Genomic DNA, 22,971 nt, shown 5'->3' with positions numbered 1-22,971 from the left:
CACGGACGGGTCTGGGCTTGAGCGGAGGGAGGAGCAGGGTGAGCAACACCTGCCCCAGTCCCCGCCCGCCGGACGGCTCTCCAGCGGCTGCACCGCACGGCACTGCATGGACTGGAATGACACTGTGCGGCACGGCACCGTGTGGTATGGCATAGGATGGCATGGAATAGCACTGCATGGCACAGCATGGCATGGCACTGCATGGCATGGCGTGGGTGACATGAGGATGCAGAGTGGTGTGGCTCACTGTGGCATGGCATGATATGGCAGGGTATGGGATGTTTTACCGTGGTATGGTTTGTGTTGACATGGTATGGCATGGTCTGGTGTGGTTCAGCCTGGTACAGCGCGGTGTGGCACGGCACGGCAGTGTGTGGTGCGGGATGGCACTGTGTCATTTGGCGTGGAATGGCATGTTATGGTATAGATGTGTCGCAGCTTGGCTTGGCACATCACAGCAGCGGGTGGTGCAGTTTGGGGTGGTGTGGCACCACAGCCCAACACAGCCCAGCATGGTGCTTGCTGGAGGCTCCATCCCTAATGCCGTGTAGGTGTGGGCCAAGCACAAGGACCACCGTCCCCATCCTTGCCCTGTCCATGCACAGCAGGACAGTGCCAGGACAGTGCCAGGACGGTGCCAGGAAAAAGTCAGGATGGTGCCAACATTGTGCCAGGATGGTGCCAATGCTCTCCCAGGCCATGAGACGATGATGCCATAGCCACTGTGGCCCCTCTGAGCTGGCTTGGAGTGAGCTGGGCACATCCTGCATTGCTGCACCTGACAGGGTGGGGAAGAGTCTCATCCCCATTGAATGGGGCTAGACAGGATGTGGTGAGAAGGCAGGGAACAAGCCGAGTGCAGGCAGGGGGTGCAGGGAGCAGGCAGGGAGCAGTCTGTGGGAGGGAAGTGCAGATTCCCCAAAACAATGGCCTGTTCCCTGCCTTGGTGCCCAGGGTGGTGCTGTCAGCCTGGGGCTGTTGGTGTGAGACCTATTCAAACCAGTGGCTCTTCCTCCCTCCCAGCAGACTCCAACTGCAGGTGGAAAGGGCAGGGGTGAAACATGTTTAACTGTGGAAATGGAAAAAAACACCAGGAGAAGACAAAGGAGAAAGGAGGGAGAGACTGAACGAGTGAGGAAGGCTCTGTGCCAACAAGGGATGGCTGAAGGCCTTGGATGGACACCAACTGCAGCTGGGCTGGTGACACCACTGGCAAAATGAGCCAGGGCCACCGTGACCACCCTCCATTCCCACCATGCACTGTCAGCCCAAGGCAATGCCACCCCATCCCTGTCTCTGTCCCATTTCCATCAAGAAAAACAGATAAAAGACTTTATTTGATTGTTTTCTGGTTCATGGAGCCAGGGCAGGTGCAGGCCAGGAGAGAATGTTGCCTGCATCCCCCGTATCACCCCTGCCACTGCCCTGGTATTACCAGCTTCTTCCAGCCCTGGCACCCTGGCTGTCAGTGGCACAGGGACACCAAGGCTCCAGTACTCACCCCCAAGCACAAGCTCACTCAGAACGGCAGTGCCAGGTGCTGTTCCCAGTGCCAGGACGTGCTGGGGGTGGGGGCAGCCTACTGTGTGTTGCAGGGCTCAGGGAGCTCTGCTGGGCTGGCTTTGACTCATGTCTGCTGGGCACCTGCCTCTGCCAGCTTCATCTTCTGCAGGCTGTTCCACACCTACAGGAACTTGGGACAAGGGTCTGGCTCTGGCCCAGCCACCTCCTGCTCATGCTGCAGGAGGGGCAGCCATGGGCCTGGTTCAGATTCCCCCAGCCCTCCCCATGACCTGGCTGTCTCCTGACACCGGTATTTCCTCGACTGTCACCATGACCTGGTCACTGCTGACCATCCTTTGACCCTTGTCCACCCCATCCAGCTTTCTTTGGACACTCCTCAAGTTCCTGGATATCACTCAGCCCAACAGTCCGATTAGCACTTGGCTGTTCCCAGGGAAGGACATGGATACGTAGCTGGATGGACACATGGAGGATGGATGGATGGATGGATGGATGATGGATGGATGGATGATGGATGGATGGATGATGGATGATGGATGATGGATGATGGATGATGGATGATGGATGATGGATGGATGGATGGATGGATGATGGATGGATGGATGATGGATGGATGATGGATGGATGGATGGATGATGGATGGATGATGGATGGATGATGGATGGATGGATGATGGATGGATGGATGATGGATGGATGGATGATGGATGGATGGATGATGGATGGATGATGGATGGATGATGGATGGATGGATGATGGATGGATGGATGATGGATGGATGGATGATGGATGGATGGATGGATGATGGATGGATGGATGGATGGATGGATGGATGGATGGATGGATGGATGATGGATGGATGATGGATGGATGGAGGATGGATGGATGATGGATGGATGATGGATGGATGGATGGATGATGGATGGATGGATGATGGATGATGGATGGATGGATGGATGGATGGATGATGGATGGATGATGGATGGATGATGGATGATGGATGATGGATGGATGATGGATGGATGGATGGATGGATGGATGGATGGATGATGGATGGATGGATGGATGGATGGATGGATGGATGGATGGATGGATGATGGATGGATGGATGGATGGATGGATGATGGATGTTCAGGCTGAACACCAGAGGACAGGCACTGGAGTCTGCTGGGGGAACAGGGAACACTGGGAGCATCAGACTCACTTGGAGAGCACTAGGTTGACTGAGGGCACAGGGAACACGGTGTACTGGGAACATGGGGTTTGCTGGGAGCACTGGGGACTGCTGGAGGCACCGGGACCACTGCTGGGGACACTGGGGCCACTGAAGGCAATGGGAACACTTGGGGTGCTGGAGTGGCTGGGAAGACTGGGACAGCTTGTGGCACTGGGGTCTGCTGGCAGCACTGGAAACACAGGGACCCGTGGTGGGCACTGAGAACCCTGGGGATTGCTGTGAGCACTGGGAACACTGGATTATGTGGGTTACTGTGGGAGCTGAGGGGTCCTGGGCTGAGGGCTGGATGCACTGGGTGTTATGGGAGGTAAAGGGAGTTACTGGGTGCATTGGGTGTCAGTTGGAGGCTTATGGGGGATACTGGGATGGGGACTGGGTGGCACATGATGTTACTGGGAACTGGGGTTTATCGGGGGACCTGGGCTTACTGGGGAGAACTGGCAGTCACTGGAACGGCTGGGATGGGGATTGGGTGCTTGGAGAGGGGGCTTTAGGGTTAGACTGGGAGTTACAGGAGGACCTGGGGGTCAGATTGCACTGTGGGTTACTGGGAGGACTGGAACTCTCTGAGGACTGGTTGCACTTGGGTGGTACTGGGACACTGGGAGGACCGAGGATTACTGGGAATAGTGGTGGATTATTGGGAGGACTGGAATGGGGACTGGGTGCACTCCTCGTTTGTAAAACTGAGGGGTTACTGGGGGACTGAGATGGCGACTGGTCACACACGGCTGAGCGCACAGTCAGCTCCTGCTGTCCCCGGCGTTGGCAGCGCTCGGGTTACTGGTGCTGCTGGGCGGGCACTGGTGCGCCATACACACCTCCCCAATAGGCGCTCGATTGGGGCCGCCTGCTCCTCAAGATCCGCGTCGGTGCTCGGCTGGCCGTGCCTGCCGCCCTCTTCCGCTGTCGCGTTGGCGCCGCAGGGGCCCGGGGGGGCTCCGGGGCCACCATGACCAACGGTGGGAACGGGGGGCCTGAGGGTGAAGGGGAACCGAGGGCGGCCTGGGGAGAACCTGGGGCCGGCATAACCAATGGTGGGAATAGGGGAACGAGGGGTTGTGGGCGGACGGGTGGGTTCAGGGGCCGCCATGACTGGTGGTAGTAACTGGGGAATGCACGGGCCGGGCAGTCCGAGCAGGGCCGGGGCCTCAGAGATCAGCGGGGGGAGGCGGGGAGCGGGGGATTTTGGGGTTCCGAAGGCGGGGGGTTAATGGGGCACAGTGGGGGGAGCACTCGGATACCGGCGGGGGAGGTGGGGCTGACTGGGAGGAGCTTTTGGGAGGAGACTGCGTTCCTTTGGGGGCGGGGTACTGGAAGTTTAGAGTGCCTTCGGTGGGGGTACTGGGAAGTCTGTGTCCCTTTTCAGGGGGATCGTGGGAAGTCTGCATCCCCTCATAGGGGCAGAGATGGGAGGTTGTTCACATGGAGTGTGGGGGTCCCCTTTGAGGGGAGTTAGGCAGAGGCCCGGAGTGTCCCCTGACCCCTCTCCGACCGACCTCCCCGCAGTTTACTCCCTGGACGGGCTCCTGGTGTTCGGGCTGCTACTGGTTTGCACTTGTGCGTACCTGCGGAAGGTGCCCCGACTGCGCACCTGGCTCCTGTCCGAGCGCAGGGGGGTCTGGGGAGTCTGCCACAAGGGTGAGGGACACTGGGGACGCTGGGATATGGCACGGTGGTGCTGGGAACACTGGGATGGGGACGCTTGGAACACTGGGGTATAGGATGGAGATGCTGGAATCACTGTGGTCGGGTCTGGGACAGGGGCATTGGGTCCAGGATGGGAACACTGGGTCCTGGGATGGGAATTTTGGGGTCTGGGATGGGGACACAGGGATTGGGAATGGGAGTAGTGGGGTTTGGGATGGGAACATAGGGTCTGGGAGGGGTGCACGGGAGTTCAGGATGGATCTGGGATGGGGACACGGGGCCTCACCCTACCCTGTCCCACCCACAGCTGCTGTGATTGGGACACGCCTGCACGTGGCTGTATCTGTGTCCTGTCTTCTCATGGCCTTCTACGTTCTCGTGGGAAAGTGACCACATGGGGACCTGGGACTGACTAGAGATCCTGTGACTGATTCCGAAGACCCCAGTATGAATGAGAGACCCCGGTACTGACCCCAGGGTCCCAGTACCAACCAGAGACCCTTTTTCTAACCGTGGAGACCCTGGTACTGACCCTGAACCACCCCTGATCCTGCCCCTGGCAGCAACCTGGATCCTGCGTGTGGCAACCCATGGACCATCATGGCCCACTGACGGCAACTGTGGGGGCAACGGGGCACCTTTTGACTACTGGAAAAGGATTTCCCATGAATCCTGTAGAGAAGTGGGTGAAGGGACCCCCAAGGCTGGGGAACCCAGCTCTGCCCTGTGAGCCCCTTCTCTTGATGCCGAGCAGGGTCCTGGTGGGACCACGGCAGGCTGTGGGGGCCAGGCAAAGCCCTGCTCATACATGGGATCTTCCTGTGCCCCTGTAGCGTGGGGAGTCCTCTGGGGGGTCTCATTCTGCAGCTGTGGCCCCCCCGGGTTGTAAATATTGGACCACCACATGCAAATAAAGTGGGGGTTCCTCTGTGGCAGTGCTGGCCTGGGGGTCCTGTGGGGTTGGGGGGCCTGCTGAGGTGCTTTGGAGGGGTTGGGCACCTGTTTGGGAGTGTGTGAGGAAGTCCTTGGAGGCTGGCTCCTATGGGGTGGAGGGCTCCAATAGTTACAGGCATCCTGGGGTGGGAAGGATGTGTGCAAATAAAGTGGAAGGGCTGTGGGGTTGTGAATTTCTGAGTGGAGCCTCCTGGCCCGGTTCATCCAGCTCTCTGAGGCCAGGAGCGATGCAACCCCTCAGTGAGGGGCACGGGGGGCTGTGTCCTCCCCCAGGTGAGTGTGTCGGCCCCGCCTGGTGCACATGGCTGTGTGGTGTGTGTGTGCCCGGAGCCGTGATGCAGATCGCTGTGCGGTGTGTGTGTGTGTGTGTGTGCCCGGAGCCGTGATGCAGGGCATTGTGCGGTGTGTGTGTGTGTGTGTGTGTGTGTGCCCGGAGCCGTGATGCAGATCGCTGCGCGGTGTGTGTGTGTGTGTGTGTGCCCGGAGCCGTGATGCAGATCGCTGTGCGGTGTGTGTGCAGGGCGTTGTGCGGTGTGTGTGTGCCCGGCCCCGCCTGGCTCACATCGCTGTACCGTGTGTGTGTGATGCAGATCGCTGTACCGTGTGTGTGTGATGCAGATCGCTGTACCGTGTGTGTGTGATGCAGATCGCTGTACCGTGTGTGATGCAGATCGCTGTACCGTGTGTGTGTGATGCAGATCGCTGTACCGTGTGTGATGTAGATCGCTGTACCGTGTGTGTGTGATGCAGATCGCTGTACCGTGTGTGTGTGATGCAGATCGCTGTACCGTGTGTGATGTAGATCGCTGTACCGTGTGTGTGTGATGCAGATCGCTGTACCGTGTGTGTGTGATGTAGATCGCTGTACCGTGTGTGTGTGATGCAGATCGCTGTACCGTGTGTGTGTGATGCAGATCGCTGTACCGTGTGTGTGTGATGTAGATCGCTGTACCGTGTGTGTGTGATGTAGATCGCTGTACCGTGTGTGTGTGATGTAGATCGCTGTACCGTGTGTGTGTGATGCAGATCGCTGTACCGTGTGTGATGCAGATCGCTGTACCGTGTGTGTGTGATGCAGATCGCTGTACCGTGTGTGTGTGATGCAGATCGCTGTACTGTGTGTGTGTGATGTAGATCGCTGTACCGTGTGTGATGCAGATCGCTGTACCGTGTGTGTGTGATGCAGATCGCTGTACCGTGTGTGTGTGATGCAGATCGCTGTACCGTGTGTGTGTGATGCAGATCGCTGTACCGTGTGTGTGTGATGCAGATCGCTGTACCGTGTGTGATGTAGATCGCTGTACCGTGTGTGTGTGATGCAGATCGCTGTACCGTGTGTGTGTGATGCAGATCGCTGTACCGTGTGTGATGCAGATCGCTGTACCGTGTGTGTGTGATGCAGATCGCTGTACCGTGTGTGATGCAGATCGCTGTACCGTGTGTGTGTGATGCAGATCGCTGTACCGTGTGTGTGTGATGCAGATCGCTGTACCGTGTGTGATGCAGATCGCTGTACCGTGTGTGATGTAGATCGCTGTACCGTGTGTGTGCAGGGCGCTCCTCCGGCCCGCCGGGGGCGCAGGAGAGCGCCGCGCTGCCTTCCCGTCGTGCTCCGCGCGGCTGCGCTATATAACGGGCAGGAGCGGAAGTGGCGGGTGGTGGTTGGCGAGTGAGTGAGTGAGTGAGTGAGTGAGTGAGTGAGTGAGTGAGTGAGTGAGTGAGTGAGTGAGTGAGTGAGTGAGTGAGTGAGTGAGTGAGTGAGTGAGTGAGTGAGTGAGTGAGTGAGTGAGTGAGTGAGTGAGTGAGTGAGTGAGTGAGTGAGTGAGTGAGTGAGTGAGTGAGTGAGTGAGTGAGTGAGTGAGTGAGTGAGTGAGTGAGTGAGTGAGGCGCCACCCTCCCTCCCTCCCTACACGTTGATCTTATTCGATCGGCCGGGCCCCGCCGGGCCGAGGTGAGAAGAAAGCGCCGCGAAGCCCCCGGGCGCTGTGCGGCTGGGCCGGGCGGGATGAGTCGATCAGATAGGCGAGGCCCCGGCCGCTGAGCGCCCTGCGATTCTGACCCGTGCCCTCGTCTGCAGCCCCGGGGCCGCCACCGAGCCGGCCCCGACAGCGGCGGGAGACGGAACGGGGCCACGTGGGGAGGCGGGAAGTGGGCTACGCACCGAGCTCCGTGCGGGCTCTGCAGGGCTCTGTGCCAGCCTTGCGGGGCCCTGCACGCTCCCTGCCGGGCTGGAGGTCGTTCGCCGCACCCTGCAGCCGTGTGCGGCACAAAGGCCACGCACCGGGCTGTGTTGGCACCGTGGCACGTGTGTCAGCTGCGCACGGACCCTGCTAGCCCCGCAGGGCACCGAGGACTCTCAAGAGACCTACGAGCTCCATGAAACACGTTGAGTGTGACACCACAAGCATGGCCTCTGTGTTTTTTTGGGGGTGTGTGGTAATGGTGGTGATGAGGATGGCAACAAGGGGACGACCACGGTGATGACTGGGAGGTGGCTGTGGTAACAAGAGGGACAGCCATGGTGCTGACAAAGCTGTGATGGTAACCAGGGGACAGCCATGACGGAGAGGAGTACAGTTGTGCTGTTAAGGAGAGGATGGCCATGGTGATAACAGGACAGCTCTGGTGGTGGATTGGCTGTGGTCATTACAAGGGGACAGTAGGGTGGGTGACAAATGGGTGGCTACAGTGGTGACAAGAGGATGGGTATGAGAGGACAGCCATAAAGGTGAAAAGGGGACAGCTGTGGTGATGACAACGGTGTCATAGTGATTAGGGGACAGCAGTGGTTCCAGCATTACTGGGAGAAGCAGCTGTGGTGGCTGCTGATGGTGGCCCTGCTCTGGGGACACTGAGAGGGGGTCACCAGCTTAATGGTGCCTGGTAGGCTTCATCTGCCAAGGTGCAGATGCTGTGGGGCATGGCCACCCCATGCCACTGTCTCCAGCTGTGGCACAGTAGGCATGGGGTTATCCCCATGCTGCCATGGGGACAGGCATGATCCCTTCCTGTTGCTGTGTCCCCCATGCCTGTGGTACTTGCTGGCATCCCTGTGCTACCACAGATGGACAAGTGTCATTAGTGTCCCCCAACCCACAGGGTGACCCTGTGCCACCACAGTTGGGACCTCTGTGTCGCCTTAGCAATTCTGTCTGCCATGTCCTCTTGAGACTGTGGCCCTCATATGGTTGTGTTCCCCATCTCCCTGTGTCACCATATCAACTGTGTCCTCCGTGTCCCTGTGTTCCTATATATTCCCATTCCTGTGTCCCTCTGTGTCCCCCATTCACCCATATCCCCTGTATTTCCCTTGTTCTGTGTCCCCCCCTCCTCCTGTATCCCTGTATCAGCTCTGTACCCAGTGTCCCTGATGTTCCTGTGTTCCCCCGTGTTCCTATATCCCCTGTACCCCCTATGTCCCTCGTGTCCCCCATGTCCTGTCCCCGGTGCAGTGGGGCTTGCCCGGCTCTGTCAGGATATGGCCGGGGGGGCACACGGGTGGGACACAGTCCCCGGTGGGGTGGAGGTGGCTCCGGGCTGCAGGACTGCACCTCGCAGTGTCCCGATCCTACCCCAGCCCCGGGGGTCGAGAGGAGGGGCTGTTCCCAGGGCGGGGAGGCGGGGACGTGATGCCCCAAGACTGTCCGTGTGCTGTTCCTGGAACAACATTCCCGATGCCGTTCCCAGGGGTAAGTTCCCGATGCCGTTCCCGGGAACACATTCCGGGAATTACATTCCCAGTCCCGTTTCCGGGGATACACTCCCAAGGATGATGGGGTTCCCGGTGCCGTTCTCATGGATAACACGATGCCGCTGCCCGGCACCAATCCCAGGATACCATTCCCGGAGTCCTGTTCCCGGCTCCATTCCTGGGTATAACCTTGGGCGTGCCGTTCCTGGGACGTGTCTCTATTCCCGACACGGGTGCGCGGTGCCATTCCCATGAACAGCATTCTCGATGCCGATTCCTGGTGCCGTTCTCACGGCAAGCGTCCCCGGAGGCGATGCCGGCTGCCGTTCCCGGGGGTTCTATTCATGATCGACTGTTCCCGTTCCCTGGGGTGATGCCCCGAGCCGTTCCCAGGGGTTCTGTTCCCGATGCCCGTTCTCGGAGGTGATGCCCGGTGCCATTCCCGGGGGTTCCTCTCCCGGTGCCTGTTCCGGTTCCCGGAGGCGATGCCTGCTGCCGTTCCCGGGGGTTCTGTTCCCGGTGCCTCTGTTCCCGGTGCCGTTCCCGGGGGTTCTGTTCCCGGTGCCATTCCCGGGGGTTCTGTTCCCGGTGCCGTTCCCGGGGGTTCTGTTCCCGGTGCCTCTGTTCCCGGTGCCGTTCCCGGGGGTTCTGTTCCCGGTGCCGTTGCCGGGGGTTCTGTTCCCGGTGCCGTTCCCGGGGGCGGGGGCAGGTGGCGGCAGGTGCGCGGAGGCCGGGCCGTTGGCGGGGGCGGGGCTGCGGCGCCGGGGCTCGCACCGGCCGAGCTGCCGCCGTTGCCGCCGCCGTTGCCGCCGCCATGGCCGGTACCGGAGCCCGGTGGATGCCACTGGCGCTTTGTCTGGCTGTCACCGTGTCACCGGGACGCACCGGGGAACAGCTCCATGTCTGCAAGGAGGTACCGGCACCGGGAATGGCTGGGGGAGGGGTAACCGGTAACACACCGGCACCACCACCACCACCCTCAAATTCCCCACACACACCCCGGAGATGAAACGGAATCCCGGAGCACGGGGAGGCCGCTCCCTATAGGATGGGGGGGACAAGGAGGGGACAGGTCGGGGGTCCCGGTGGCACCGGGGGTGGGGTGTCTCCTATAGCAAGGAGGGACTGGCAGATCTCCTGTGGGCTCGGGGAGGGGGCTTTGCCCCCAGGGGCTCGGCCAGTCCCCGATGGTCTCCTTGGGGACCCCAGCTGGCGTCATCCCATCATCGTCCCCAAATCCCTAGCCCTCAGACACACTGGGGTCTCTCCAAACCCTCCCTGAGTGCTGCTGGGGCGATGAGAAGGAGCGGGGGAACAATCCCAATGGCCATCTCCCGTTCCCAGCCCAGCACACGGTGGCCAAAGTATCCTGTGAGAAAAACTGTCACTCACGAAGACCTGTCCACCTTGGGGACAGTGGGTGAACCCCCCAAATGCCCTCCCTGCGTTGTCCATCTTGTCCTCCCCCCTTCCATTTTCCTCCCCCTTCCTCAGACCTGCAGCTGCTTTTAATCTGGGCCAAGATTTTTTTTTTTTTTTTTTTTTTCCTTCTGTGATCCAATTATTTGTGTCCATGTTCCACGATCCAGAGCTGGAACAATAGACTGGGGCTGGCACCTGCCCCAAGGGTGATCAATCCCTCAGAGGGGGTGTCCCCTGTCCTTCATTAGGGACAGCCCTTCTCCCTCCCCTGGTCAGAGCAGAGTGACAGTGTCAGTTTGGGGTGCCCTCCACCCCCAGAGCCACCCTGAGGCTGAATTAGGTCAATTTATGTAGATTTAATAAAAATCTAAAAAGTTTAGGAACAGAGAAAAAATACCCTCTCCCCAAGGGAATCCCTCGGGACTCAGAGCAATGTGATAGTTTGGGGCTGCTGAAAGTTGGGGTGACCCTCTGGGTACCCCCAGGGTGGTGGGGACCTTCCTCTGTGTCTCCATCTGAGGGCCCAGGGGGCTCCATGCTGCCTGTACATGGGCAGGGGGTGTTGCAGGCCTCTCTCTGTCCCCACTTTTCCTTCTCCACCCCCTTCTACCTCTCCAATCCCTCTTTCCCCTTCACACCCCCCAACCCCCTCTTCCCTCACCATTGTTGCATTTCCAGCTGACGGGAACATCAAAGCAGCTGTTTTCTTATCAACCTGCCACGCTCCAGCAGCTGCTGGGAGCATGGAGCCACAGCACAGGCTCTTGATACCCCAGAGCTGCTGAGGGGAGGGTGGGGAGCTCACCCTGTACCCCCAACACCACCACCAGATGTGGCCTTCACCCTACCCATGCCATCTGTCCCTAGTGTCTCCTTGCCAGCCTTTAGCAAGTCCCAGCTTGGAACAGCTGGCAGGATTAGGGGTGTTATGTTCCCCCTGCTGTCCTCAGCACTTCCTGGTTCCCCCTAGTGCCCCCTGCTTTCCCTGCCTATGTCCGGGGTGCTCCCAGCCTGTATCCAGGTTGTGCCACAGCTGTTTGATGAGCAAAGTGTGTCATGGCCACGGCAAGGCACACGGAGGGGCGTGACAGTGCCATGTGCTCCCAGGAACATGGGGGGGATGCAGGAGTTCACCCCCACACCAGGGAGGGGGTGCAGGGCTGTTGCTGCTCCTGGGTAATCCCAGCCAGATCATCCCCCCACGCACAGCACCCCCATTTCCCGGCATTCTCCCATACTGACCTCTGCCCCACCACAATACTCCCACACTCTGAACATCCTCCTGGCCCCCATCTCCCCTCAATCCAGAGCATCTCCCACCCAAACCACCCCCATTTCCCAGCATCCCTCCCACACTGAACTCCCCCCTACTCCAGTATTTCCCCACCCTGAGCATCCTCCCAAGCCCCCCTCACCAGGCATTGTGCACCGCAGGACATTGTCACACCTTAACCCAAAACCATCCCTTCAAGACACAGCCGGACCCAGGGGCCAGGGGGTAGCCCCTCTCAGGGAACACAGGGTGTGAGGGCAGCCCAGGAGGTCTCAGTGCTGCAGCTTCCCTCCATGTTCCCTCTCTGTGTCCTGCAGTCCGAGTACCACTACGAGTACACAGCATGTGACAGCTCAGGCTCACGCTGGAGGGTGGCTGTGCCACACACGCCTGGACTCTGCACTGGCCTGCCCGACCCTGTCAGGGGCACTGAGTGCTGTGAGATTCTGACCAAGATAAGGATGGGGTCAGGTTTGGGGGGTGGGAATGGCAGGGATGGGAAGTGAGGGCGAGGGGAGGGACAGAGCGGGGAGACAAGCACTGCCATTGTCAGCTCCAGGGGAGGCAGTGACAGGAGGATGGGGGAAAGGGATCAGTGGGATTGGAATCCCCCTGTGATGGAATGGGATGACAGAAGAACTACAAACACTGGGATGGGATGGAATAGCAATCATACATGCAGACTCCCTGGGATGGGATGAAAGGGATGGAAATCACACACCACACCAGAATAGCATGGGATGGGAATCACATACACGAGCACTGGGATTGGATGAGATGGATGGGAATCACATGCACACATGGTTAGGATGGATGGGAATCCCACATACAGTCATGGAATAGGATGAGAGGAATGGGAATCACACACACACACACTGGGATGGAAATCCCCTCATCCCACACATGCACCAGGACAGGATGAGCAAGATGAGAATCCCCCTCTCACACTCACTCACCAGGATGGGATGAGAGAGATGGAAATCCCATACACATACTGGGATGGGATGGGATGGGACTCCCACACACACAGGCACTAGGATGAGATAAGAGGGGTGGAAATCACACACACGTATGCACGAGGATGGGATGGGAATCACACACAGAGTCACCAAATTGAATGAGAGCCATGGGAGTCCCCTCACACACACTTGGATGGAAATGTCCCCATTGCACACATGCAGCAGGATAGGATGAGCAAGATAAGAATTCCCCTCACACAAACTTACTCACCAGGATGGGATGAGCAGGATGGGAATCCCAAACACACACCCCCAAACCTTGGGGGTGCCCCGGCTCCATGGCAGAAGTTTTCATCCTGCCTGAATTGGGCAGAGCTGGGCGTCAGGTACCAAAACTCATGGGTGGAGGGGTTGCCTGTGTGGAATGATCAGAATGGGGGATCTCAGCACCTCTGTCAGGAAATGCAGAGCTGAGGCTGTAGCAGTACCAGGGGGATCGGGGATGACCCTCCACGCCCTGTGCCTCTCTGTCAGGAGGCAGCAACAGCTGCTGCTGTCTCCATTGGCAGCATTCTCCTGCAAGGCGGGTGAGTTCCTGGAGATGCAGACACAGACATGCCGGCCCTGCGCTGCGGGCACCTACTCACTGGGCACTGGCGTCCGCTTCGATGAGTGGGACGAGGTGCCCCATGGCTTTGCCAACGTGGCCACCAACCTGGAGGTGGATGATGGCTTTGGTGATGCGGCAGAGAACTGCACAGCGTGAGTCACTGTGTCACTGGCTGTGATACCTGGCATGGCAGGACTGGGTGCGGGGCAAGCAAGCAGGATGGTGTGACACCCCTGTGATCCATAATGCCCAGTTTCCCCGACGCCCTTCTGTCATCCTGCCCTGGGAGGTGACACCAACAGGGCATTACAGGGACACCCTAGTCACAGCAAGGGAACACCCAGCAGCATTACCCCTGCCAGAAGTTCCAACCCCATGAGACCCCCACATCAACATTCCTCAGAAATGGAGCACCCACGGAGATCCCCACAGCACCTATGGGGGTGTCTCCACACCCCTGTGCCACCAGCCAGTGCCTTTATTTACCACCACAGCCCTTTGATCCTCACTGGCAACCTCTGAGCTCTTTTGGTTGTGCTGGCAGCCAGCAGACCCTCCCAGTTGTTCCACAGCCATTAAACCTCCCACCAACTGGTTGTACCAGCAGCCACCAAACCCTCCTGCTTGAACCACAGCCATCAAGGCCTCTCAGTTGTATCAGCAGCTGCCAAGCCCTCCCAATTGTTCTACAGCCACTGAACTTCCCACCAGCTGGTTGTACTAGCAGCCTCTAAACCTTCCTGAATGTACCAACAACCACTGAAACCTCATGGCTGTACCAGCAGCCACCAAACCCTCCTGGTTTTACCACAGCCTCTGAACCCTCCCAGTTGTACCAGCAGCCACCAAAGGCCCCTGGTTATACCAACAACCACCAAACTATCCCAGATGTACTGGCAGCCTCTGAACCTTCCCAATTGTACCCACAACCATGAAACCCTCCTAGCTGTACCAACAACCACCAAACCCTCAGTTTTACTGGCACCACCGCACTGCACCATTGATGCCCTCTCAGCCATTCCCTACTCCCAGCAGCATGTTCCTCATCCAGCCACATTCCCAGAACAGGGGGACCCACTCTCTTCTCCTTGCAGTCCACATGGCTCTCAGCAGGCCAGGGGATTCTCTCCAGGGATATGTGTCTAGGCACCACACCTTGCTATGTTCCCAAGCTGTCCCCAATCCCCTGTGCCACCCATTTGTTTCCTGGGGACCCTCCCAACTGTCCCTACAATCCCTGTCCTGCCTGCTGTGGGGTTGAGAGTGGTGACAGGATCCCCGGGGCCATGTCACTTGTCCCAGGTCAACGTGGGTGCCACTGGGGGACTACATAGCCTCCAACACGGATGAGTGCACAGCCACCCTCATGTATGCTGTGAGCCTCAAGCAGTCGGGGACTGTCACCTTCGAGTACATCTACCCTGACAGCAGCATCGTCTTTGAATTCTTCGTGGGTGATGGGGGCAAGGGTGAAGGATGTGGGTCCCTTGGGACATGGGAGGGTCCTTGGGAGTATGGGAGGGGTCTCTTGGGAGATGGAGGGGTCCACTGGGATATGGAAGGGGGTCCTAGATGGAATGAAGGGGTCCCTAGGTACATGGGAGAGGTCCCCTGTGACCTGAGTGGGTCCCTGGGGGCATGGGAGGAGCCCCTGAGGGGATCTCTGGTGATGTGATAGGGTTCTCTGGAACATGGGGAAGGGGACCCTGGGTATATGGGAGGGGTCCCTGGGGACATCGTGGGGGTCCTTGCAGACAAGAAGGGGTCCCTGGGGATATGAGAGTGGACCCTGGCGACATAAGGGGAGCTACATGGGGACACGGCAGTGGTCCATGGAGACATGAGGAGGAGTCCCTAGGAATATGGGAAGGTCCCTGGGAGCATGGGGGGTGTCCCTGGGGACATGTGGCAGCCCTGTGAACATGGGGTCCCTGACACTCTCCCTGCAGGTGCAGAACGACCAATGCCAGCCCACGACGGAGGAGTCCCGCTGGATGCGAACGACAGAGAAGGGCTGGGAATTCCACAGCGTGAGTGTCCGGTGGGAGGTGACACCGGGGGGAGGTCCCTCGGTGCTACCCCGGCGTCTCTTTATCCCCCCGTGGGAAGAAGATTCTCCACGAGGCTGAGGAGGGGGCGTGGGTGGTGACGGGCGGGGGTGCCCCACACCCCCTCCACTGGTATCGGCTCCCTCCTCAGCAGCGGGATCCCCCACCCATGCTGCCAAACCCATCCCTGGCAGTGGGATTACCCAATCCCGCGGGATCCCTCTCTCAGGTGGAACTGAGCCGCGGGAACAACGTGCTGTACTGGCGGACCACCGCCTTCTCCGTCTGGTCCAAGGTGCCTAAACCGGTGCTGGTGAGGAACATCGGCATTACAGGTGGGTGGGGGCAGGAAGGGGGATGTCGGGTGTCGCGCACTCCTCTCCCCGCTACCTGAGCCCCTTCCCACTCCCAGGGGTGGCCTTCACTTCGGAGTGCTTCCCCTGCAAGCCCGGCACCTTCGCCCGCGCCGCCGGCTCCACCGCCTGCCAGCCCTGTCCCGCCGACACCTTCTCGGGCAAAGGGGCCACCGCCTGCCAGCCCTGCGACCCCGACACCTATGCCGGTGAGAGGGAACACCCGCGGCTCCCCGCTCCCAGAGCTATCCCTTTAGTATGTGACCTTGGGAAAGGGAGGGGGAGCAGGGGTGACCTGACATCCCCTGGTGGGAACAGTGTTGGGTCCCCTCACAAACCTGACACCTGTGCTGGTGAGGGGGAACACCCATAGGCGTCCCTTTGTCCCCGCTGCAGGAGTGGCCCTGGGGGTGGGAGAGATGATGGGGGGAGTAGGGAGCACCCACTACCCCTCGGCTGGGAGGGAAGATAAGGACACCCCGCCTTGTGGGAACGGCGCTGGGGTCCCCGGGCTGTGCTGGCTCCACCGCCGTGTCCCCCCTCGGCAGAGCCCGGCGCGGGGTCCTGCAAGCCACGCCCGCCCTGCACGGACAAGGATTTCTTCTACACCCACACGGCCTGCGACGCCGGCGGGGAGGTAACACGGGGGCATCCCGGGGAGGTCCCCCTGTCCCCCGGTTTCCCCCCTGGCTCACCCGCTCCCCCGGCAGACTCAGCTGATGTACAAGTGGGCAGAGCCCAAGATCTGCAGCGAGGAGCTGCCGCAGGCAGCCCGGCTGCCACCCTCGGGGATCAAGACCCGGTGCCCTCCCTGCAACCCTGGCTTCGCCAAAGGCAATGGCAGCACCTGCCAGCCCTGTCCCTATGGCTCCTACTCCAACGGCTCCGGTAAGGCAGCCCCGTCATTGTCCCCAAAGCGTGACTGGGGCAGCCCTGGCTCCCGGGGAAAGGTGGGTGCCACTCCAGTGCGGGGTTGTCTCCTCCTGTCCCCATGGCTCCAATAAGGACACCCCCAGCACTGTCCCCAAGGAGTAACTGGGATCCTGGGGCTGCCAGGGGAGGTGAGTGCCACCTCAGCGCAGGGTTGTCCCATCCTATCCCCATCATTGTTCCTAAGTGATGACCACAGCACCCCAAGCTGACAGAGAGGAAGGTGGTACCACCCTGGTGCAGGGCTGTCCCTGTATATCCAGTAAGAACATCCCAGTTACTGTCCAAGATTAACATCCAAGAAGTAACTGGGATCCCTGGAGCTGGCAAGGGGAGTGCCACCTCAATACAGAGCTGTCCTCTCCTGTCTCCGTCATTGTCCCCAAGAGGTGTTTACCATGGCATCCTAAGCTGCAGGGAGGGGAATGTGGTACCATTGGGCACATGCAGCTAGTGCAGGGCTGTCCCCTCTTGTCCCCATCACTGGCCTCAAGGGGTAAGCAGGGCACCTCAAGCTGACAGAGGGGGAGGTGGGTGCCACCCCTGTGCAGAGCTGTTGCCTCCTGTTTCCAGCCTGCCTGAACTGCCCAGAGGGCACTGAGCCAGTGCTGGGCTTGGAGTACAAGTGGTGGAATGTGCTGCCCCCCAACATGGAGACCACTGTGCTCAGCGGCATCAACTTCGAGTACAAGGGCATTGCAGGTAGTGGAAGAGGGCTGTCCCTTCCCTGTCTCCTGCTGGAGGACTGCCAGGGACCCCTCTGAGCATCACTGAATCCCTGTAGGCTGGGAGGTAGCTGGGGACTACATTTACACAGCAGCTGGAGCCTCTGACAGTGACTTCATGATCCTCACACTGGTAGTCCCTGGCTTCAGGTGAGGTGGGGACCACCACCAGGGTGTCCCCAGGGAGCAGGGGGGACACAACCATGGGACAGAGCTAGCAGTGTCCCCACGCTGTCCCCAGCCCTCCAAGCCCAGTGCTAGAGGACACAGAGAGCAGGGAAGTGGCCAGGATCACCTTTGTTTTCGAGACGCTGTGCAGTGTTGGCTGTGAACTCTACTTTATGGTGGTGAGTGGGGAGACACAGCAGTTTGGGGGGGACACAGTGAATTTGGGTGGTGCCACCATCCCCTTGTCCCCACAGGGTGTCAACTCGCGCACCAACACTCCGGTAGAGACATGGACAGGCTCCACAGGGAAACAATCCTACACCTACCTGGTGGAGAAGAATGCGACCATGAGCTTCACCTGGGCCTTCCAGCGCACCCCCTACCATGAGGCAGTGAGGGACAGGGGCCCTGCTTTGGGAGGGCTGGGGGGGCCCCCACTTTGGGGGTCTGGTGGGTGGTGGGGGGCAGATGGTGATGGTGCTCTCGGTGCCAGGGCCGGCGGTTCACCAGTGATGTGGCTAAGCTGTACAGCATCAACGTCACCAACGTGCAGGGGGGGGTGGCCTCCTTCTGCCGCCGCTGTGCCCCACAGCCCACTGGATCCTGTGCCCCGTGTTCCCCTGGCAGTGCTGTGGACCTCAGCTCGGGCAGCTGCCAGCCCTGCCCACCTGGCACCTACCTGCAGAGTCAGCCCTCCGATGGGACACCCACCTGCCACCCCTGTGGCCCTGGCACACGCAGCAACCAGGTGACTGGGGGTGGGAGTGGGTCAAAGTGTCCCTAAGTGTCCCCATGGGTGATACAAATCGGCCTTAGAGGAGTGACACCGGCCTCCCCTACACCCAGGATGTCCCAGATGGTAGCACTGAGCAGCACCAGGAGGGTGACACAATCACGGGTGGGTGACACCAGCCCCCCCAGTCACCCTGAGTGCATGACACTGTGTTCCCACGGAGGTGACATCAGCCTCTTACAGCTATTCTGGGTGGGTGACAGGATGGGTGGCAATGTGGGTGACAGTGCCTGACCCTGGGTGGGTGATGCCTGCCCTCCTTGGCCATCTCCAGGGAGGTGACACCAGCACCTGTGGTCATCCTGGGTGGGTGACAAGGTGGGTGACAGTGTCGTATCCTGGGTGGCTAATGCCAGTCCCCAAGCTGTCCCCAGTGAGATGCAGCCCCTCCCAACCACCCCAGATGGGTGACAGTATCTGACACTGGTGGGTGGCAGTGGGTGACCTTGGGGGGTGCCACCATGGCCTTGCTGTCTCTGAGGGGTGGTGTCAGCTCTCCACAGTCCCCACAGGGGTGTCCCCAGTGGGTGGCATGGCCATCCCTGACCTCCCTGTCCCTGTTCCCAGCTGCGATCGCTATGCTACAACAACTGCAGCCTGGCACTGGCACTGCCAGGCCGGATGCTGCGCTTTGAGTTCCCGTCGCTGGGCATGGGTGCCGGGGTGGGCACTGGGCCCAGCTTCACCCCCAAGGGGCTGCGCTACAGCCACCACTTCCGCCTGAGCCTCTGCGGGCACCAGGTGAGACCTGTGTGGGCAAACGCGCACACATGGGAACACACCCAGTGGTGGGCACAGACACACAAGTGCAAGCACGGGCACATGGGTGGGCACTCAGGAGAGTGGGCACACAGGGGCAGGATTCACGCATGTACGGGAATACACCTGGACTCATGGGTGGGTGGTCGCGGGTACACAACTGGAAACATGAGCACAAACGGGGGGGTGTGTGCACTCACAGGCCCACAGGTGGGAATGCAAGTGGGTGGGCAGGAGCACATGAGTGCAAACACGGGCACATGGGTGAGCACTCAGGAGGGTGAGCACAGGAACACAGCTGGGCACACGGGCACATACAGGCACACACAGGAGGTCTCAGGAACACACATGCACACATGGGCATGAGATGGCACGATACGGGCACACACCTGGGCACGTGGTGGGACAGGGGCATGCAGATGGACAGACATGGGCACACATGCATATGTGCTTGTAGTCACGCAAACACAAGGACACGTAGGCAAACACACATTCGCACATGCAGGTGTGCAAATACAGGTGTACATGCAGTCACACCTGCACACACACACACACACACACACACACATACATGCACATGCCCTTGTGCAGTCACAGGTGCACAGTCACACACACACATCTGCACAGTTGTGCAGACGTGTGTGAACACATGCAGACACATGTGGACACTTGTGCAGCCACACCTGCACACCTATGGCCCTGCACACACAAATGCCAGTCCCTTTTACACACATTTCCACCCCACACGTGTATCATGTACGTCCCCACAGGGCAGGAAGATGGCTTCATGTGCTGACAATGTGACAGCAGGTCGGGGGGGCCCTGCCCGTGTAGTCATCTCTTATGTGTGCCAGGCCATTCTGGTGCCCCCTGACATCACCGGTGCCCGTGCAGCTGTGTCTTCTCAGCCCATCAGCCTGGGTGACCACCTGTTGGGTGAGCCAGGGCGGGGGTGGGAGGGAGGGACATCCTGGGGTCACTGAGATACATGGGCGAGACAGATACTGGAACACCTTGGTGGCACTGGGACACCCCAATGGGACTGAAATACACCCTTATGGGACTGGGACACTACAGGGGCGCCTCGTTTGGGATTGGGACATTGTCACTGGTATGCCTCAGTGGGATTGGGATGCACTGCAGAGGGACACATTGGTGGTACTGGGACACCATGGTGTGACTTGAGACACCCTGGTGGGACTGGGACACTCTGGTGGCATGAGGACACTGGCACTGGAGACACCCCTCTCTCCCCACAGGTGTCACCACCAGCTCCGTGCTGGACAGCATCGTGTCTCCCCCAGAGCTCTTTCCCCCTGGCCACCCTGACCTGCCTGACATCATCTTCTTCTTCAGGTGCAGGCAGGTGACAGGGGGGTGGCACCCACACAGTGCCCCCACTGGCCTCCTGAACCCTCCTGTCCCCTGGCAGGTCCAACGACATGACACAGCCCTGCAGTGGTGGCCGGGCCACCACCATCCGCCTGCGCTGTGACCCCCTGCTTCTCGGCACTGGCACCCTGGCTGTCCCCAGGTGGGGAGGGGACACTGGGGACCCCGAGGGGGGTTTCGGGTGACCCAAGCATCTCCTGCTGTCAGGGTAGGGCACTTCCCAGGGGTGCTTCTCTTTGGAGACACCACTGTCACAGTGTCAGTGTCCCTCACTGTGAAGTGTCACCTTGGCTGTTCCCCAGGTGGGGGGGATGGGACACTGGGGACACCGAGGGGGGCTTAGGGGACTCCCAAAGTGACCCAAACATCTCCTGCTGTCATGGGTGGGCGTGTCCCTGTGGTGCTTTGAGGACGACACGGACACGGTGTCAGAGTCCCTCACCCTGAGCTGTCATTCTGGCTGTGTCACTGGCGCCCTGCGAGTACTCAGGTTGGCAGTGAAACAAAGGAGACCCCGGCGAAGTCTGGGGATCCCCTGTCATGGGTAGATACTTCTTTGGGATGCTTCACTTCGGGGATACCGCTGTCATGGTGTCCCGACCCTGGGGTGATACTTTGGGGTGTCACCGCCACCTGAGCCCTCCCTTTTTTGTCCCTCCCCAGCAAATGCCCCGAGGGCACCTGCGACGGCTGCACCTACCATTTCCTGTGGGTGACGGCCGAGGGGTGTCCCCGCTGCTCCAGCTCCCACCACCGCCCCATCGTCGGCGCCTGTATCGGCGGCGTTCAGGTACCGTCCCATGTCCCGGGCTGGGCTGCGGCTCCCGCGGCCCCTGAACCCTCTTTCCCTCCCACCAGAAAACCACCTACGTGTGGCGAGAGCCCCGGCTGTGCCACGGCGGGGACGCCCTGCCGCCGCAGGTGATCCAAGCGTGCCGGAGCGTGGATTTTTGGCTAAAAGTGGGAATTTCCACTGGGACGTGCGTGGCCGTCTTGCTGGCCGCGCTCGCCGCTTATTTCTGGAAAAAGACTCAAAAGTGAGCAATTGGCAGCGAGATTTGGGGACACGGGGGCCAGCACTGTCACGGGTGGGGTGACGGCACCGCTTGCATTCCCAGGTTGGAATACAAATATTCCAAGCTGGTGATGGACGCGGCGGCCCGGGAGAGCGAGGCGACGTCGCCCGACAGCTGCGCCATCATGGAGGGGGAGGACGCGGAGGACGAGCTGCTCTTTGCCACCGAAATGTCACTTTTTGGAAAGCTTAAAGCCCTGACGGCCAAGGTGAGGGGTGGGGTGGGGGAATGGAAAGAACCCTGGAGTAGCCACCGGACAAGCCATGGTGGGGGTGGGATATGAAGATGGTCCGTGCCTCAATTCCCCACCCCGGGGGGGGGCTCCGCGCCTCAGATTCCCCACTCCAAGAAAAGAAGGGCTTCGTGCCTCAGTTTTCCACCCCGCGGGGCTCCGGGCCTCAGTTTCCCCACCACAGGAGGGTTCCGGGCCTCAGTTTCCCCACCCCACAGCGGATGCCGGATGGATTCGACTCGGTCCCGCTCAAGACCTCATCCAGCAGCACCGATCGGGAGCTGTAAGAGGACGGGGGACACCCTCGCATCCCCCAGCCTTCCCGGGAGTTGCGATGGGGCAGAGGGGCACCACGGCCGCCCCACCCCCGGGAAGCTGTGAAGGGAAGGGGGGGTACCCACGGCCCAGCCCCCCGCGCCTCCAACGTGGCCTTAGGCACCCGCTTCGGACCGGAGCTTCGTTACGGCTTTTGTACGTGTGTCCCCACCCGCGGCACCCCCCGTGTCCTCCCCATCCCGAGCACCCAAAAAAGCCAAATACAGGAGTGGGGTTTGTATAAGGGCTCCGCGTGTTTGCGCACACGGGGGCGGGGAGACACACACAGGGTGTGGGGAGCTGAGCGTGGGCACCCAAAATGGGTGGGGGGAGGGTGTGGGGGTGTGCGCAGGGTGTCATACACGTGGGAGTGGGTGCCTAGGGGTGGGGTAGGGTTGGGGTAGGGGAGCAGCGTCACTTTGACTTCCATCTGCACTCCCCCCCATGGGGGAAGGTATATAGGGTCCCCCACGTGGGTGGAGGCACTAGGACCCTGCCGGGACCCCAAAGGAGAGTTTGTCACACCACTGACCCACATGGGGTCAATTTGCCACATGGGGTGACATGTGGTGCCATGGACAGCCACAGTCGTGCCATGGGTTGCTGTAGAGGGGTGTGGGGCAGCCCTTGGGACTTCCACGAACAACTGGGATGCGAGGCGTTCTCGAGTAGGAGATCCCCAGAGCCTACCAGTATCCCTGGGCTGTGGCTGAGGAACCCCAGGGATACTCGGGGTGCGAGGGCAGAACCGCGGAGACCCCTTTGGGCGGGGGGGCTCAAGGACGCTCGGACCGCTCGGGCCCGTCCATATCCTCCCCAAACCCTCTCATACATTCCCGATACCCCAGTCCTCCCGCCCTG

General features: G+C 60.1%; 2 protein-coding genes and 1 non-coding gene across 5 annotated transcripts; all 3 read left to right on the top strand.

The window, feature by feature from the left end:
- Positions 1 to 3,619: 3,619 nt before the first annotated feature.
- TMEM167B (transmembrane protein 167B) lies at positions 3,620 to 5,345 on the top strand. Of its 2 annotated transcripts, none has more exons than XM_014258931.2 (3): positions 3,620 to 3,722; positions 4,270 to 4,401; positions 4,718 to 5,345. In XM_014258931.2, exons 1-3 carry the CDS (start codon positions 3,713 to 3,715, stop codon positions 4,798 to 4,800), a joined length of 225 nt encoding a protein of 74 aa, XP_014114406.1. In that variant the 5' UTR covers positions 3,620 to 3,712; the 3' UTR covers positions 4,801 to 5,345. The 2 variants fall into 2 exon arrangements, with proteins under 2 accessions (XP_014114406.1, XP_087923294.1); XM_088067168.1 differs by having other exon boundaries at positions 3,698 to 3,797.
- A 1,782-nt stretch (positions 5,346 to 7,127) lies between these two features.
- LOC148182547 (small Cajal body-specific RNA 2) lies at positions 7,128 to 7,427 on the top strand. The gene has a single exon (XR_015774571.1).
- Positions 7,428 to 9,812: 2,385 nt separating this feature from the next.
- On the top strand, positions 9,813 to 22,301 carry ELAPOR1 (endosome-lysosome associated apoptosis and autophagy regulator 1). Of its 2 annotated transcripts, none has more exons than XM_088067098.1 (22): positions 9,813 to 9,968; positions 12,068 to 12,188; positions 13,279 to 13,471; positions 14,622 to 14,769; positions 15,269 to 15,349; positions 15,597 to 15,702; positions 15,780 to 15,929; positions 16,269 to 16,357; positions 16,431 to 16,608; positions 17,224 to 17,352; positions 17,435 to 17,525; positions 17,617 to 17,722; positions 17,798 to 17,935; positions 18,037 to 18,291; positions 18,904 to 19,077; positions 19,866 to 20,031; positions 20,355 to 20,451; positions 20,528 to 20,629; positions 21,151 to 21,277; positions 21,346 to 21,524; positions 21,606 to 21,771; positions 21,966 to 22,301. In XM_088067098.1, exons 1-22 carry the CDS (start codon positions 9,870 to 9,872, stop codon positions 22,080 to 22,082), a joined length of 3,012 nt encoding a protein of 1,003 aa, XP_087923224.1. In that variant the 5' UTR covers positions 9,813 to 9,869; the 3' UTR covers positions 22,083 to 22,301. The 2 variants fall into 2 exon arrangements, with proteins under 2 accessions (XP_087923224.1, XP_014114404.2); XM_014258929.2 differs by having other exon boundaries at positions 9,837 to 9,968; positions 22,014 to 22,301.
- The last annotated feature ends 670 nt before the right edge of the window (positions 22,302 to 22,971 follow it).

Source organism: Pseudopodoces humilis, chromosome 26, assembly GCF_049639895.1.
Source record: "Pseudopodoces humilis isolate 2021_Gansu_Grassland_sample_001 chromosome 26, ASM4963989v1, whole genome shotgun sequence".
Lineage (NCBI taxonomy): Eukaryota > Metazoa > Chordata > Aves > Passeriformes > Paridae > Pseudopodoces > Pseudopodoces humilis.
This window is presented reverse-complemented; position numbering and strand designations above follow the sequence as displayed.

Excerpts from the sequence above, each read along its gene's own strand:
- ELAPOR1 (XM_088067098.1), top strand. The coding sequence starts at position 9,870 with ATGGCCGGTACCGGAGCCCGGTGGATGCCACTGGCGCTTTGTCTGGCT. Across the intron at positions 14,770-15,268 it reads GCATCGTCTTTGAATTCTTC|GTGCAGAACGACCAATGCCA; the intron begins GTGGGTGATGGG and ends CTCTCCCTGCAG. Across the intron at positions 18,292-18,903 it reads CTGGCACACGCAGCAACCAG|CTGCGATCGCTATGCTACAA; the intron begins GTGACTGGGGGT and ends CCCTGTTCCCAG.
- TMEM167B (XM_088067168.1), top strand. The coding sequence starts at position 3,713 with ATGACCAACGGTGGGAACGGGGGGCCTGAGGGTGAAGGGGAACCGAGG. Across the intron at positions 3,798-4,269 it reads TGGGGCCGGCATAACCAATG|TTTACTCCCTGGACGGGCTC; the intron begins GTGGGAATAGGG and ends ACCTCCCCGCAG. Across the intron at positions 4,402-4,717 it reads CTGGGGAGTCTGCCACAAGG|CTGCTGTGATTGGGACACGC; the intron begins GTGAGGGACACT and ends TCCCACCCACAG.